This window comes from Salminus brasiliensis, chromosome 13 (assembly GCF_030463535.1).
Source record: "Salminus brasiliensis chromosome 13, fSalBra1.hap2, whole genome shotgun sequence".
In the NCBI taxonomy this organism is placed as follows: Eukaryota; Metazoa; Chordata; class Actinopteri; order Characiformes; family Bryconidae; genus Salminus; species Salminus brasiliensis.
The window spans coordinates 18,580,571-18,594,870 of NC_132890.1; the positions used below are offsets into that span (position 1 = coordinate 18,580,571).

Below are 14,300 nucleotides of genomic sequence, written 5' to 3' on the forward strand. Positions count from 1 at the left end.
AGCACCTCGTTTATCTAAGTATTTTAAAGCTGTTTATCTGGGCAGACACTTATGTTAGAAACAGTTCAAGTAGTAATTAATAAAGCCAAAAGTGTTTGTTGCAGTATGAGCCCTGCTCACTGTATCTGAAAAGTTCGGTTCCAGCATTTTACACTAGAGAATGTGTCCACCCAAAATAATGAGCAATAACTAGCATTGATAATGAGTAGTAAATATTAAACGTTTCATATTTACAGTTCACGATCGGGTGGCCCCAACTGAACTGAGGGGGATCTGAGGACTAAATACTGGGATATACTACAGGATACTCATTGTTTACAATCACCCTAAAATCTGGAGACTTTTTGTGATTGTCGGGAAGAGCAGCCTGATTATGCAGTAGTGGGGGCCACGCATAATTTGTTTGTTACTTAATTTTATTATGTTACTTTGGTAACTGTATGGACACTGCTTTTCTACTACTCCCTTCTCTCATTTTAGCTTTGAGCTTTAGCATTTTATCTTAGACCAAAACGATAAAAAAAGAAGAGTGAACCATGGGATGTGAATATTTCTGCAAAAATCATAGTCTACAAGAAACTGATGGACAGGGGCCACTGGTGGGTTTCAATGCCTTGTGAATGAAAATTCAAAGTGTTCTTTCAGAAATTGGTTGTAAAGGACCTGCGTTAACTTCTAGAAGCAATTCTTGTCTGGCAACAAAGACATTTTTTATTCACATTGCTGGTAGACCCGTATAACCCTACGTTTCAAAACACCTGCAAATTCAGCTACTTTCTTTACACCATGGCATGCCCAAATGCAATCACTCCTTTTTGCCAATCATTAACATCTGCTTTGCTATCCATTTTCCACACATCAAATCCTGTCACACACCCCGCAGGTATTTATAACCCGATCATCCTTGTACAATCAAGAGCCTGCAGATACCACCACCTTTTTGTATGGGGAGCTCTGTTTTTCAGTCCTAGTTCTAATTTATCTTTAAAAAAATAATAATGTGGGTACCTGAAAAAAACGTCCACTCAAATGTTGTTTCTTTACACTCTTTATATACTGTAACATACACACCTTATTCTCTGTCATTTACATATGAAAACAAGCTTGTTTAGTTACCATAAAGGGTCAATGAAAGATCAGTAGTTAAGTCACCCTAAACGTTGCTAATCTTGAAAGATAACTTGATGACCTTTGATTCAAGACATTAACGCGGTTCAGTGTTTTTTCTTTTATTTAAAAAATTAAAATAAAGTGCGCTTTTATGTACATTATAATAAAAACAACAGAAACAGTAGATGTACAATACAAAAAGTACAATTCACAACAGTTCTCTTCTTACATTGGCAGCAAAATTTACAAATACACCTTTACAACAAAGTTTACAAGACGTTAACTTACAAGAAGTCTGAGTGACTTGGTGCACTGTTATAAAGAAGGGAATTTGGATTAAGCATTTAAAGATTAAAGTTGTCTGTAGGTCCCGCACTGAGACAAAATAAAACATGTGGTTTTACATTGGTCTACTGCAAAAGCACTAGTCCATAATGACTATTATTGTCCCCTGTATGTCTGAAGATGATTTCTAGAAGAAACTCTGAATTTATGTAATACATATATATATATATATATATATATATATATATATATATATTAAATATAAATACATTAAAACTGTGTTGTGCTTAAAACATTACATTGATGACACAGGGAAAGAGAGAGACTGAGAGAGTGAGTGAGTGAGTGAGTGAGTGAGCAAGAAAGAGAGAGAGAGATTATTGGCTGTCCTTTAAGGACCTGGGTAGATACACTATCTACATATATATAGACATTGTCCAGTGGTGGGCTGTTGTACAGATAACCATTCATAATACAGTGTTTTTTGACATATCTGGGTGCTGCATACAAAATGCCGCAATGTGCCTTTTTAAATTAAGATGGTTTGCAATTACTGGCCAAAATAAGGCATTTGCTCCTTTTTTCTTACATGAAATTGTGACTGGTGTTGTCCATCAGAGGAGGCATGCGCATGAGGTCTGCAATACATTAATGTGACTGTGTGAATACACCAAAAAAGCCAACATTGATGAATCTCCACAACAGAACTGATGGAAACATCAAAATTAAACTTAAACTAAGGCCTGTTTTAACATTTTGTGAGAGTAAAGCAATTGCCCTTTGTTTTGCCTCCTGAACAGAAAACCCATTAAATCAACCCAAACACAAATATCGAAGAAATATACATATGTACACGTGATGAACATAATGGCTGTCCGTCAGTAGCACAGTAGCATACTTAATGCATGGCTACTTTGTCAAAACATGTTTCAAATTAGATCTCTCACTTAGAAACATCTAGACTAAAACTTAAATAAGACACTTTTTTTCTTACTCAAAAAAGAGTTTTGGAATACTTTTAAAAAATGTGTCACTACATTCCACAAAACAAATGTTTACACGCTCCTACAAGAGCAATGCCATTGAGTTTGCACATTAAAATACGCTCAAAGTGGTGCAATATAACAGCCATCTTTGGAAAAATATTAGTTCACAATGATCGTTACTGATAATGACAATCACTAAAATGACAATTTTTAAGAGATTTAGCATTAACTATACATATATTTTGCACAACATATGACGTTAATATTTTATTAATACAATATGCTGTTAATAGGCAGTTCGCTTATTATTCTCTAGCAGCCAATCTCTGGTCCAGGTTTTAAGACACACACTGCTCTAAGTTATTAGGAATACATTTATCAATATGCCCATCCAAAATAATGGTTAGACTATCCTTGGCTCATGGATGGCAAACGTGGCACTTTGTAATGAGCAAGAAAAAAAACTAAAGCACAAATGACATGTACATCTGAAGAGTGAGTACAGGATGATTCTCATGTAGCCTAAGGCAAATACATTTCCAGCAAATTAGCTGTGTGGAATAAAATGAAAGTAATTATCTTTCGCATACAAGAAGAGTACACTTCACACTTTTTTGATTTTTTTTTCGACCACTTGTGCCATATTGCAAGCCAATGGAATAGATTAAATAATTTATTGTGTAAATATTTGGCATAATAGTGGACAATTTGGTTTGGTAAACACATAAGATTATTGGCATTGATCACTTTCATTATCTGCAACTTCTCCTGCGATCAGATTCTTCACCCTTTGGGCTGGACCTGGACCACTCACTCTTACAGCACTGTTTGTATTCTCTTTTATTCTCTTATCTCATTTGCCTTTTTGGGTCCTGTTTTGTGCAGAGTCCTGGCTTTGGACTAATCTCCCTGTGCTACAGCACCTCAATCTCTTGACAGTATGTTTATGTCTGTGGGAAGCAATAGTAAAAACTGGCTTCTTGCTTAATGCTGCATCAAAGACTATGCTATGTTTCCCAACGCTAGCTTTACTAGATAGAACTACTGCTCTTTCTGCTAAAATCCCAGTGCTTTGCATAGTACAACAGTCTTGTGCTGAGGTCACGATGATTTACAACTACAGGACACACACCCACACACACACACACACACACACACACACACGTGTAATATATATATCTTCTGATCATAGGCACCTTACTTGGCAGAGTTCTCCACTGCTTTGTGGTAACTCTGAACCCATCTTTCATGGAGATGTGGCCAATATAGGGGAGAAGATCATGATCCTCTAATGGCACAACCCAAAGCAGATGGTGAGGCTGACAGGTGAAAGTCATTGCATGACCAACAATGATGCCAAAAATACATGATTAGGACGGAATGGGCAGGAACATGGCTGGCCTACTATTGGCTCAATAGTCAATAATGTTTTTAAGCAAATTCCCATATTGCCTGTTTTCATTCTGGGTGTATCTATGCATAACTATAATTCTTGTGCATGTGATGCATCCCAGAACTACGAGTGACTGTGAGGTAAACACAGACAGACATCCAAGACTGAAACGAGAGGACAAAGTGCAGAAAGTAAATCAAAGATTTTATGAAATTGTTGATGGTGGTGAGTCCTTTTCAGTATGTCCCTTTCACGATGCTGTCCGTTCCCCAGCAGTCCTTCCATACCACATTAGTTGTCTTTGTCAGTTGAAAACAGAGTCTCAGACGATGGAGTCTTTAATCTCAGAGCCCAGGCGAACTCGAGGTCGGGGGCAGGTAGGCGATATCTCCACAAGGCTCTCCTTCAGGTTCAATGGTCGCTTCTCAGACTCAGAAAAGCTCTTGCTGTTCTCAGGCGAAGAGCACTCTTGGGTGGGTGTGCTACAGAAGTAGTTGTCATGGAGTGTTTGGTAGCCCTTGTGGTCTGAGACAGAGGGTGGGATGTTGTTGCCATTCAGTGGCAAGCTCTCAGTGGGCTTTCCATGTGGCATGCGGGCCTTCTTCTGCTGCATGTTTGGACACTCGCCCTCCTTAAGTATCGACTTCATCCGGTCCCGGTTTCGGTACACCGCAAACAAGGAGAAGACCACCAAAGAAAATCCCAGCAGAGCACACACCACAATCAACTCGTTCCAGTAGGTTTTGGTTTCAGTCTGTGGGGAACGAGCCTCACCTGGCAGGATCATAGGCTCCTCTTTGGGCACCATGGGTGTGCGGGAGCGGCCAATCAGGGTGGTGCTCTCATGTTGTGGCTCCGCCTTCACACAGTAATTGGCCAAAAGTTGCCAGAAGCCCTTCTCCACCGACCAGCATTCGTAAGATTCCTCCCTGTCCACCTGGGCCACCACCACAAGCCCGCCATCAGGGCTCGGGTAGAAAAAGCGCCCAGCACTCTCGCTGTACTCCCACCGCCTCTCGGCCAGGTTAGAGCGCAGCTTACAGGGCAACACTCGAAACGTATTTGATGGAATGATAACCACCTGACAGGATGAGGCACCTAAGGGTCATTGAAAGTGAGTAATTATTAATGATTTAAATATTTTATACACTTGTATCACAGTAACATAATTGAATAGATCCTTCTAAAATAACTGAATGCGCAACTATGATTTGTTTAATATTTAGGCCTGTACTATAACAAACCTAAAGTTAATTAAGCACTTTTGTGCTTCAGTTTGGTTCTGCTATAGCTCTTCCAGACTGGCCTAAGTGAAATAAATGCCTAAACTTCTCTGGAGCAGTTACTGTATCATAAAGACAATTCAGGATTTCCTAGACATGAAATAAAGCCTTGTATTAAATAAACTGGGGAAGCACTGAAAGCACTATGATGACAAGTGCTTGAATGAACCTGTCTGTGTTGTGGAGAAGATCTGGCACTCACGTGTGGACGGAAGTCGTGCAAAGCGAGAGCTGGGAAAGGCTTTATCACACGATGCGGTGTTTGCGTCTTGTATATCTTGCAGCAATTTACTACGAAAATTAGAACAAAAAAGACCATTAGACATGACTACCAGAATAACTTACACACACACTGTCCAGTTACCAAAAGAATCCTCTATTACAGTAGTCTGCAAGATTTTTCAACAACCTAAACTTTGTCCAGAGGCTTGCCCACAGACATGTTGCATTTACCTACCACTATCAATGATCAGTTACTATTTTCAGGTATGCTAAAACTTAGTATTTAGCCTCACAAAAAGCGGTGTGTTAGCTCGACACAGCAAATCAAGTCATGTTTTGAGTTCTATTCATTTATTTTATTAAGATATTAAATTGGATTTTTGTTCATTATAAAAAATAATATAATAAAATAAATAAATACACTTTCTGTTGACAAGACAAGCATATATAACCAAAACCTATGCACCTACTTGTACGACCAATGTTATATACTGCATGTATACAGCTCTTGTATAGTCACACTTAAACTAGCAAAGGGTGTTTTCACAGAATGCTCAGAATGATGAACTCTGATAACCTTTTAGAAGGAAACTGCCGGACATCTACACACTCTCTCCCTGTCCAGCCACAGTAAGGGTCTCTGGAGAGGATACACTCTCCACAGCTCTGGTAGTTGGAGCAGTTAGCCACAGGGATCTCTACCAGTCCAGAGTAGGAAGATACAAACAACAGACCCTGAGCCAGAAGAGATGAAAAGAGTGTTGTTTAAAGCAAGTTTCACATAAGAAAGCTAGAAATATAGATTTCCATGAAGTGCTACTACAATTGTAGACAAGCAGAACAACTGATTTAATGTAATGCAGTATTCGCTAGCTAAAAAAGGTTATAAAATGGGAATAGTAAATTCTAGGCTGCCTAATATGGTAAATGCTATGAGATGGAAGAAATGTAATTATAACAGAAAAAGCCCCCTCTGGCTTGCGAAGGTGCACTTTACCTTTTCAGCATCCAACTCAATGTGCTGTACAGGCTGAGGTTTTGGGAACAGCTCCAGCTCCTCGATGATGTGCATCTTGCCCTTGGAGTTAATGGCTTTATGAATCCTGCCGTCATCTGGAAAACAGGTGACACATCAGGGGCTACTGGCCCAAAAAGTTTCAGAATAAAAGAAGGCTGATCTTAAGTATAGTTTTATGCTATAGTGACCGCAGTTGGATGGGGCATTCAAGCAATGCAGCTGCTGTACATATTTTGTAATGTATATACCATACAGTACACATCAAAAGTTTGCAAACATCTGTTCAACTTTGGACCTTTTTGTTTTTAAACAAGGTCAACAGTGTCAACAAAACAATTTGTTTACACTTGGTTATCTCTGTATATATGTTTTAATACTAGAGATGGAATGTTCAATCGGCTATGATAATTTAGCCTATCCTAAAAACTGCTCAGATAATAAAAATTGTACAAGTTGCTTAAGGATTTCCCACAGGGCATTGCAGTTCCTCATTTAATCGCTACGTGACAACCCCATTGGGATCGCTAGGTGACCTCACCCATTGACTTTTTATACCTATAATTGGATACCACTCTCTCAGTCCAGTACAGTAAGTATCAGCAGAACTAGCAAAGCTATACCACACTTTGAGCTCCACAATGCAGTTCTGCAATAGAATTCATGGACCTCGAAAGGTTAATGTAGCATCCAGCCCCGCCCTTAATCGGGATCGGCCCCAAAAACACTGATTGATCCATCTCTAACTAATAATGAAACCAACCTAAAAGCTAATCTAAAACAGAACCATACAATAAAATGACAAAAATATTGTTTATCATAATTATTTCTGGGACAATAAATCCCCCAAGAATAGTTATCCAAGACATCTCCATCCAAGACTGTCTGGTAAAATGCCTAATCAGTTATTCTGAGGCAGGTACCTGTCTTTACCTGTCTGGCAACATCTATTTGATATTTTTTCAGTGCCACGTATTTGTTTGCAAAAACTGCTATACTAAGGAATAAACAGCAGTATTTGGGTAGTAGAACTGTTTAGTTTATTTCTTAGAAGTAGTGTCACAACAGTCAGCACCAGTTGTGGCATTTATTTTTTATTGGACTGTACCATGTTCACTATAACATGTTTACTTTGCTATGGACCTATGGCCTCACCTGTCCCGATGAAAAGCACACTGTAGGCCTTATGAACAGCCTGGACCTGGTGCACAGCAATCTGTGTGTAGCGTACACTGCGTTTGAGCAACAGAGGCTGGCTGCGGATCATGCTGTCCATCAGGAAATGATCCTTCACAAAGTTTAGCACTTTGTCAGGCATGTGCAGTGAGGAGGAGATGCCCTGAGCCCGTGCTGCATTAGTAATACACTGCAGAGAAAAAAAGAGGGCAAGAAAAGGTTAACATTGGCTGAGGTGGCAATTCCCTCACATGTATATAAACATAGGGATGTAACATAATGACATTATCTGTATGAGCATAAGCACAGTGCTCAAAACAAGACAACCATATACACCATTTGTGACATTTTTGTGACACAGATGGAATTTGCCGAGCCCAAGTATCGAACCCACAACCCTGTCATCAATAGCCCAGAACTCTAACCACTAAGCCATCACTGCCCATGTCTCTATTTAGCTTCGAACCACGTGACATATATACAAATGAAAAGTTTTTTTTTTGTTAGAACCCTAATAACAAGTTCCTTTTAGCAAGCAGAACATGTTAAGTAGCAGTGTCTTTTTAATTTAACATTGTTGAATTTAATTGAAATTTTATCCTACTACCTAATTTGGAAGGCTAATTACCTAATAGCAGTTTAGGTGTACTCCCCCTATTAACAGCAATGTCCACAACACTAGGGAGAGGGTAAAGACTAGCTCTCCACTGACACGTGTAGCCAGCCACCCCTTTTTAGAACTGCTGGTAATGCTAGGCAGCCAGCGTGTCCAAGAGAAAACTTCGATACAACAGCTAACAGACCGACATCACACAGGGAGTCATGTAGGAAGGACAAGCCCACATGACCCCTGAGAGAGCAAGGCCAATTGTGGACTCTGGCTGCAGATGGCTAGCAGCATGACCCAGGATATAATTGTTCTTCTAAAATCCAAAATACTTCAAAAATGCTTTAATTCAATGTGTGTGTGTGTGTGTGAGCACACTGCAATCAGAGTCTGCATCAGTGTAAATAGTTCCATACATATGCTGAATATCCACACACAATCTCTCTCTCTCTCTCTCTCTCTCTCTCTCTCTCACAAACAAACAAACAAACAAACAAACAAACATGCCCCAGTGTTCCAGCCTATTGCTTTTTAAGCAACATGTTTATCATAAATATATACACACATGCCATTAGTCTTAATTTTAAACACTGCCACAGATGCTCCTCTTCAGTGTGTAATAGAAAGCCAGGAAATGAGTGTGGAGGAGAACAGTGATAAGCATCAGAGCTAGTGCTTCGCAGGCTGACTGTGCCAGTACTGCCACATATATCAACCCCAGCACTGATGTCCTAAACACACTTAAGTAGAGACTAAAGAGCTGCCTGGTGTTCTGATGAGCTAAACATATGCTCAGTCTAGACAAAGTCTGAGGGCCAAGTTTAAGACTGGTGTTCAGAAGAGAACTTAACTTAGAATTTATTATTAGGGGTCCAAGCAACAGGGTGCCCTATTGCTTTTGTTAGGGTTTTCTTCTTTTCCGTTCAACAGCTAAAAGTCCCTCCCGCTATAAGGTCCATAAAACTTTGGTGGAACTGCATTGCTTGGTGGTGCTATAACAAACAGAAAACTGTTACGCAACCAAAGCTTGTCTGATTGACATGAAAATTTGCATTGCACTACAATGTGCTGTCCTGGATCAGTATCTAAAAGTCTAATCATATTCGGTCATATTCAGTCATAGTCTAAAAAACATGGCAGCCAATCAGATTTCAGCATTAAGCATTCAGCCTTTACAGATATCGACCACTGGGGTGCGCTGCTCATATTTAAACTAAAATATCTCACTTTGCTTAGATGACAGACAAACCTTTTGGCACCTACTAATGCACCAGTAAGCATGACAACTTTGTCAATGCAAGTTGTTTACTAATAATTCCTAATAATGCCAAATATGCCAAACTAATAATGCCAAATATGATGTATGATTCACCACTGCGATGCGCTACAGTTTAAATAGATACATAAATTAAGTAGTATAAACACCATATTTTTACTTTAAGTACTTTTGCCATTTCAAGATACATACATATGGCATTGCCAGTACATCTATTTTTCACACAATATCACATTTGAATTTATACAGTAAATATCAGCATTGCTAAATGTCCCTGCATAGTCAGCTACAAAACCCCTCCCAACGTTTTTGCAGCCAAGTCTATTCTATTCTATTGGCAATATTAACAGGGACTGAACAAGCCGTGGGTGGGCATTTGCACATCTGTGTAAGCAATGGGTGCAACTTACAGTACCTGAATAAATTTATTAGAAGGAGCTTCCACAAACATTTGGACATATAGCACTTCTGGGTCATCATCTATAGCTCCACACATCCCCCAACTTCACATTCCTGCAGACCTGAAGGTCCCCTAATGAAAATGTATCCCCCACACGGACTGCTTAAAAATACCAGAATAATTTAAATGCTGAATTTACACAAACTACTAATAATGTGGCTTCTGTCTTAACATGCTCCTTAACTAATGCAAATTGCCTTTTTCCTTTTTTTATTTTAGATTTTGTTTTATTATTTATTTCATTACTTTTAAAATTCTTAATGACTCATCACCTGGCCATGTACACTGATCAGCCATAACATTAATTCCACAGGTAAAGTGAAAAACATTGATTATCTACAATGGCATCTGTTGAGGTGACGTGTTAAATACAGGACACATGGGCATAAGAATCTCAGCCACTCTGACAAGCAAACGCAAACTGTGATAAATGACAGGGTCAGAGCATCTCCAAAACATCAGAAGGGTCTTGTGGGCTTCTGGTATGCAATAGGCAGTACCTACCAAAAAGCTTCAAAAAAGGAACCACCTGTGAACTGGTGACAGGGTCATGGGCACCAACGGGTATCTGACTGATGTGATACATGAAGGCCCCACCTCACAACTTGAAGGATCTGCTGCTAACATCTTGGACTAATGTTATAGCTGATAGGTGTATATGACTGTATATAACAGTATATGTTCTTGTGCATCATCTGTTTTTGTGCTCCAAAGCTCTGGAGCTGGAAAGCAGCTCAAGTAGCTCAGCTACTTTTTATTCTATTTATTGTAATTTTGGAGTGTTTCTATTGGTCCATTCATCATGACATTTTTACACAATGCAAAAAACAATTGCCAGATTATGAAATATATAATAAAAGATATATAAAAGAGAAAAACTAGAAATACAAGAATTTTTATGTGACAGCAGCAATATGATACAGTGCAAAGGTTGTAGGTACAAACACTTTAAATTAGAACCTTATCAGTATTTATTTGCCCAGTAAAACACTAATAGTAGAATAAATATCATGACTTTACTTTGCTGGTCCATTATAGATGCTCAATTAATATTCAACTGACATTGAGTAAATCTGCATTAAATACATATTTATAAGTCAAGTCAAAGTTGAATGTAGATGACTGCCTAGTGAATGTAACCTTGCACCTAACCCTAACCTTACACAAGGGTAATGCAATGTATGTATCAACCATAAAACCTAACTCTAACCTTAACCTAAACCTTAAATCTAACCCTAAACTTAACCCTAAGGGGTAAAGATGTAGGGTTATGAAAGACAATTATTTACATTTAGCGCTCAGCTGCATTTAAGAGACATTAGCTGAATGTTAGATGAATGGCAAGTGAGCATATACGAGGCATCTACAATCGACAAATATCCAAGTAAAGTCGTGTCTAAAATATAATAAATACAATACATAGTGCTTTTATGTAGATTACATGTGTTCATTTAAGCATTTCCTCACAAAAAGGCACAGTAATCATTAGTTCCCAATGATCCAACCAAGTGTACCTAATCAGTATTTCTTTTAGTTAAATCAGGTGTGCTGCTGCTGGTGGTGGACTTTAAGCTACTTATGAGTATGGAAGCTTTACTATAAATAAAGGTGTATTTTTATTGTTAATTATATTAATCATGAATTGTATTAAAAAGGTTCAGGATTGTATAGTTATTACACAACAGTAAGGAGATACAGGTAAATGAATTGAATGTCATTTTTGACAGATTGGGAGAAAAACGTACCGCTCCAGGTCTGGGCTCTGGTATAGGGTGGTTGTAAGTGTACCACTGCTGAGTCTCCCTGTTAATCTCCCGATAACGACCATTAAATGCTTCCTCGACCTGGTCCATGGTGAAGGCGCACACTGCCGAGCTGCCAGAAGCACTTTTGTACCTGTGAAAACACCCGCAATCACAGACAAAAGCAAAACACACATTATTATTGAGACTAATGTGACACCCCCTTTTCAGAAGTTATTCTTTGTGCTGAACACTCCTACTAAACACACAGCTTTACTCTTTCACACCTTGGAAACACTGGACAACACATTTGCTTCAGTCCTCAGCTGCAGAGGACATTAAACTAATTTTACAAATCATTATACTTAACACAGCCTATACATAACAGTGAACTATGCATTTCTGTTTCATTCTCTGTATGTTTGCTTTCATTTTGAGTCAGATCTGCTTTCTTAGACTGCTCTGCAACGTTTGTGACCTGTACGTCAAACACACTCAATCCATAACAACCACCAAACACAGACAAGCAGCTATAGGTCAACAACAGCTTGATAGAACAGTTCGATGAACTGAGGACTATGTTTTGAAAAGCTTTGTTTAAATAGGACCTTTTTTGTGTCCTACTACATTAACACAAAATTTACTGAAACAACATTAATGGCATATACTAAACATGACCATTCAAATAATGTGCACCAAAAATTACTTCTATGGTGCAAAAGAAACCTATAGAATGACTCTGGAAATCTCTGTTCAAATAGTAGATCTATTGTCTCGTATGCCACCAGTTTCCTACCATTGAGAAGTGAAAACCCCATAGAACACAGTGCTCTTCCAGTCCTCTTTGCTGGGGGTCAGGACAAACATGTCCTGAATGATATTAAAAGGGAAGCCATCATCAGGCAGAGAGCACAGGAGCTGGGCTTTCAGAAATGTGGTCCACTTCTTCTGCAAGACTCGCTCTCCTCCTTTATCACCCTGCAGTTACACACACAGAAACAGAAAAAAGAAGCCATTTAATGAGAACACCTCGATATACATACCTACTGTGTCCCTACTACTGGATAGGTAAACAAGGGCTGATAAAAAGATGAAGAAAGAATAATCCTTCAAAATGCACTTGTATGTGTAGTGTACTTTTATCAAATGATATAACCTGGCACTGGAATGCAAGAACAAAAAGGTCAAAATATTGGTTCCACTAGTGAAATTATTTGTTTTTGTTTTGCTTTCCAGCCCTGCTTCATTTTCCATCTGATTCCCTTAAATTTGATCTGTAGCTACTAAATATTTCAGCAGAGCTGTCTAGCATGTAGATCCACAAAGCTACAAGATATGCCAAAATTAAGGAAAGCAGATAGGACCAGAAGCCACTGTATATACAAAGACCTACTGTCCACCATTGATTCACTAAGGGGAGACAGGTTCACTAACAGAAGCGCTCCAATGCAGATCCAAACAGTCAGTAGTGTTTTTTATTTTCATGCTATTCTAAAATAATTTTTGCAGGTCTCCCCACCATGACCAGTTCTCCACAGTGACTGAGTGGCTGATGAGCTGCTTGCACCACTGTGTGCCATGCATTAGGATTGAGCTTGCTGGTACAGAGCATTCCTTCTATGAATTGTCTTGGACTTGCTATATGTAATCCCTGTTCTTGACCAAACCAGTATCAAATACAGTTTTAAAAGATGCACCGATACCAATGTGCACTGGCTTGTACTCAAGCAGCTCAAAGCTAGTCTTAGTCTTGAAGTTGTCTTAGACGCAACAAATATGGTTTAGACTACAGCCCTAGGGGACATAGAATGAGAAGAGAAGGCCTACAATCTACATAAATAGAATGAAATTACACCAGACCTTTGCATTTGAACACAGCTTTTTTTCGAGTCCATCCTGTTTTTATTATCGTCGGAGAAAATGTTGCTGAACTGAGCCAATGCAGTACTGATGCTCTAGTAACACACAAGTTTCTGAGGCAATTATTTGCTTTGCTAACTCGACCAGCGTCCCCCAGCCCACACTCCCTCAGCCTTAGCTTGTTATCGTTGAATACCTAAGCGTGGAGAACTCTAACTGTTCCCCCCTGAATGCCCCTTAAAAGTTAACTCTCCAAGATGCGCTTTTACTTTAAAAAAAAAACAAGGCCAAAAACTGTGTCGGCACAGTCTTCTGAGTCAAGGCAGAAATGAAAAATACTGCTATGCCTTGTCAAAAATATACATTTTCAAGACACTGCTTTTTTGTATGAGTGGAACAGAGAGTGAGAGAGAGAGAGAGAGAGAGAGAGAGAGAGAGAGAGAAAGAAAAAATAAGAAAAAAAAAAAAAAAAAATATATATATATATATATATATATATATATTATTATTATTATTATATAAAATATATAAATATACAAAATAAGAAAGGAAGAAAGGAAGCACAGGTAACAGAGCTGCACCACAAATTGAACAAATATATTTTTCGCTTTCGGGAGCAGCTGTGTATTATTCCAGAGTATGTCTGGTTCCAGCAGAACTTTTAAGCTAAACACCTGAACAAACAAGAATAAAACAGCTTATTAAAAATGGGAGGGAGAGAAAGAGGGAGAGAAAGCAAGAAGAAAAGAGACGAAATGGAAGACATACAAGTGACGCTCTGTTACATCAAATAGGAACAGGAGAAGAAAAAAATAGTATTGATCATTTTCTCTTATGCCACTTCCAAAATGAGCCACACTCTCATTATAGTTTTTTGTAATTCAG

At 38.7% G+C, this 14,300-nt stretch overlaps 1 protein-coding gene across 3 annotated transcripts in view; it reads right to left on the reverse strand.

Annotated features, from left to right (window-relative positions):
• Window positions 1–1,213: 1,213 nt before the first annotated feature.
• The window catches only part of sema4ba (sema domain, immunoglobulin domain (Ig), transmembrane domain (TM) and short cytoplasmic domain, (semaphorin) 4Ba), a 74,655-nt gene continuing 61,568 nt past the window's right edge, over window positions 1,214–14,300 (reverse strand). For all 3 annotated transcript variants that reach the window (XM_072694609.1, XM_072694611.1, XM_072694610.1), the window contains exons 9-15: window positions 12,352–12,533; window positions 11,559–11,709; window positions 7,450–7,660; window positions 6,277–6,392; window positions 5,857–6,014; window positions 5,260–5,348; window positions 1,214–4,872 (exon numbers count right to left, since the gene is read on the reverse strand). In XM_072694609.1, coding sequence (XP_072550710.1) covers window positions 4,097–4,872; window positions 5,260–5,348; window positions 5,857–6,014; window positions 6,277–6,392; window positions 7,450–7,660; window positions 11,559–11,709; window positions 12,352–12,533 — 1,683 coding nt within the window. In that variant the 3' untranslated portion in view covers window positions 1,214–4,096. The remainder of the gene's footprint in view (window positions 4,873–5,259; window positions 5,349–5,856; window positions 6,015–6,276; window positions 6,393–7,449; window positions 7,661–11,558; window positions 11,710–12,351; window positions 12,534–14,300) is intronic.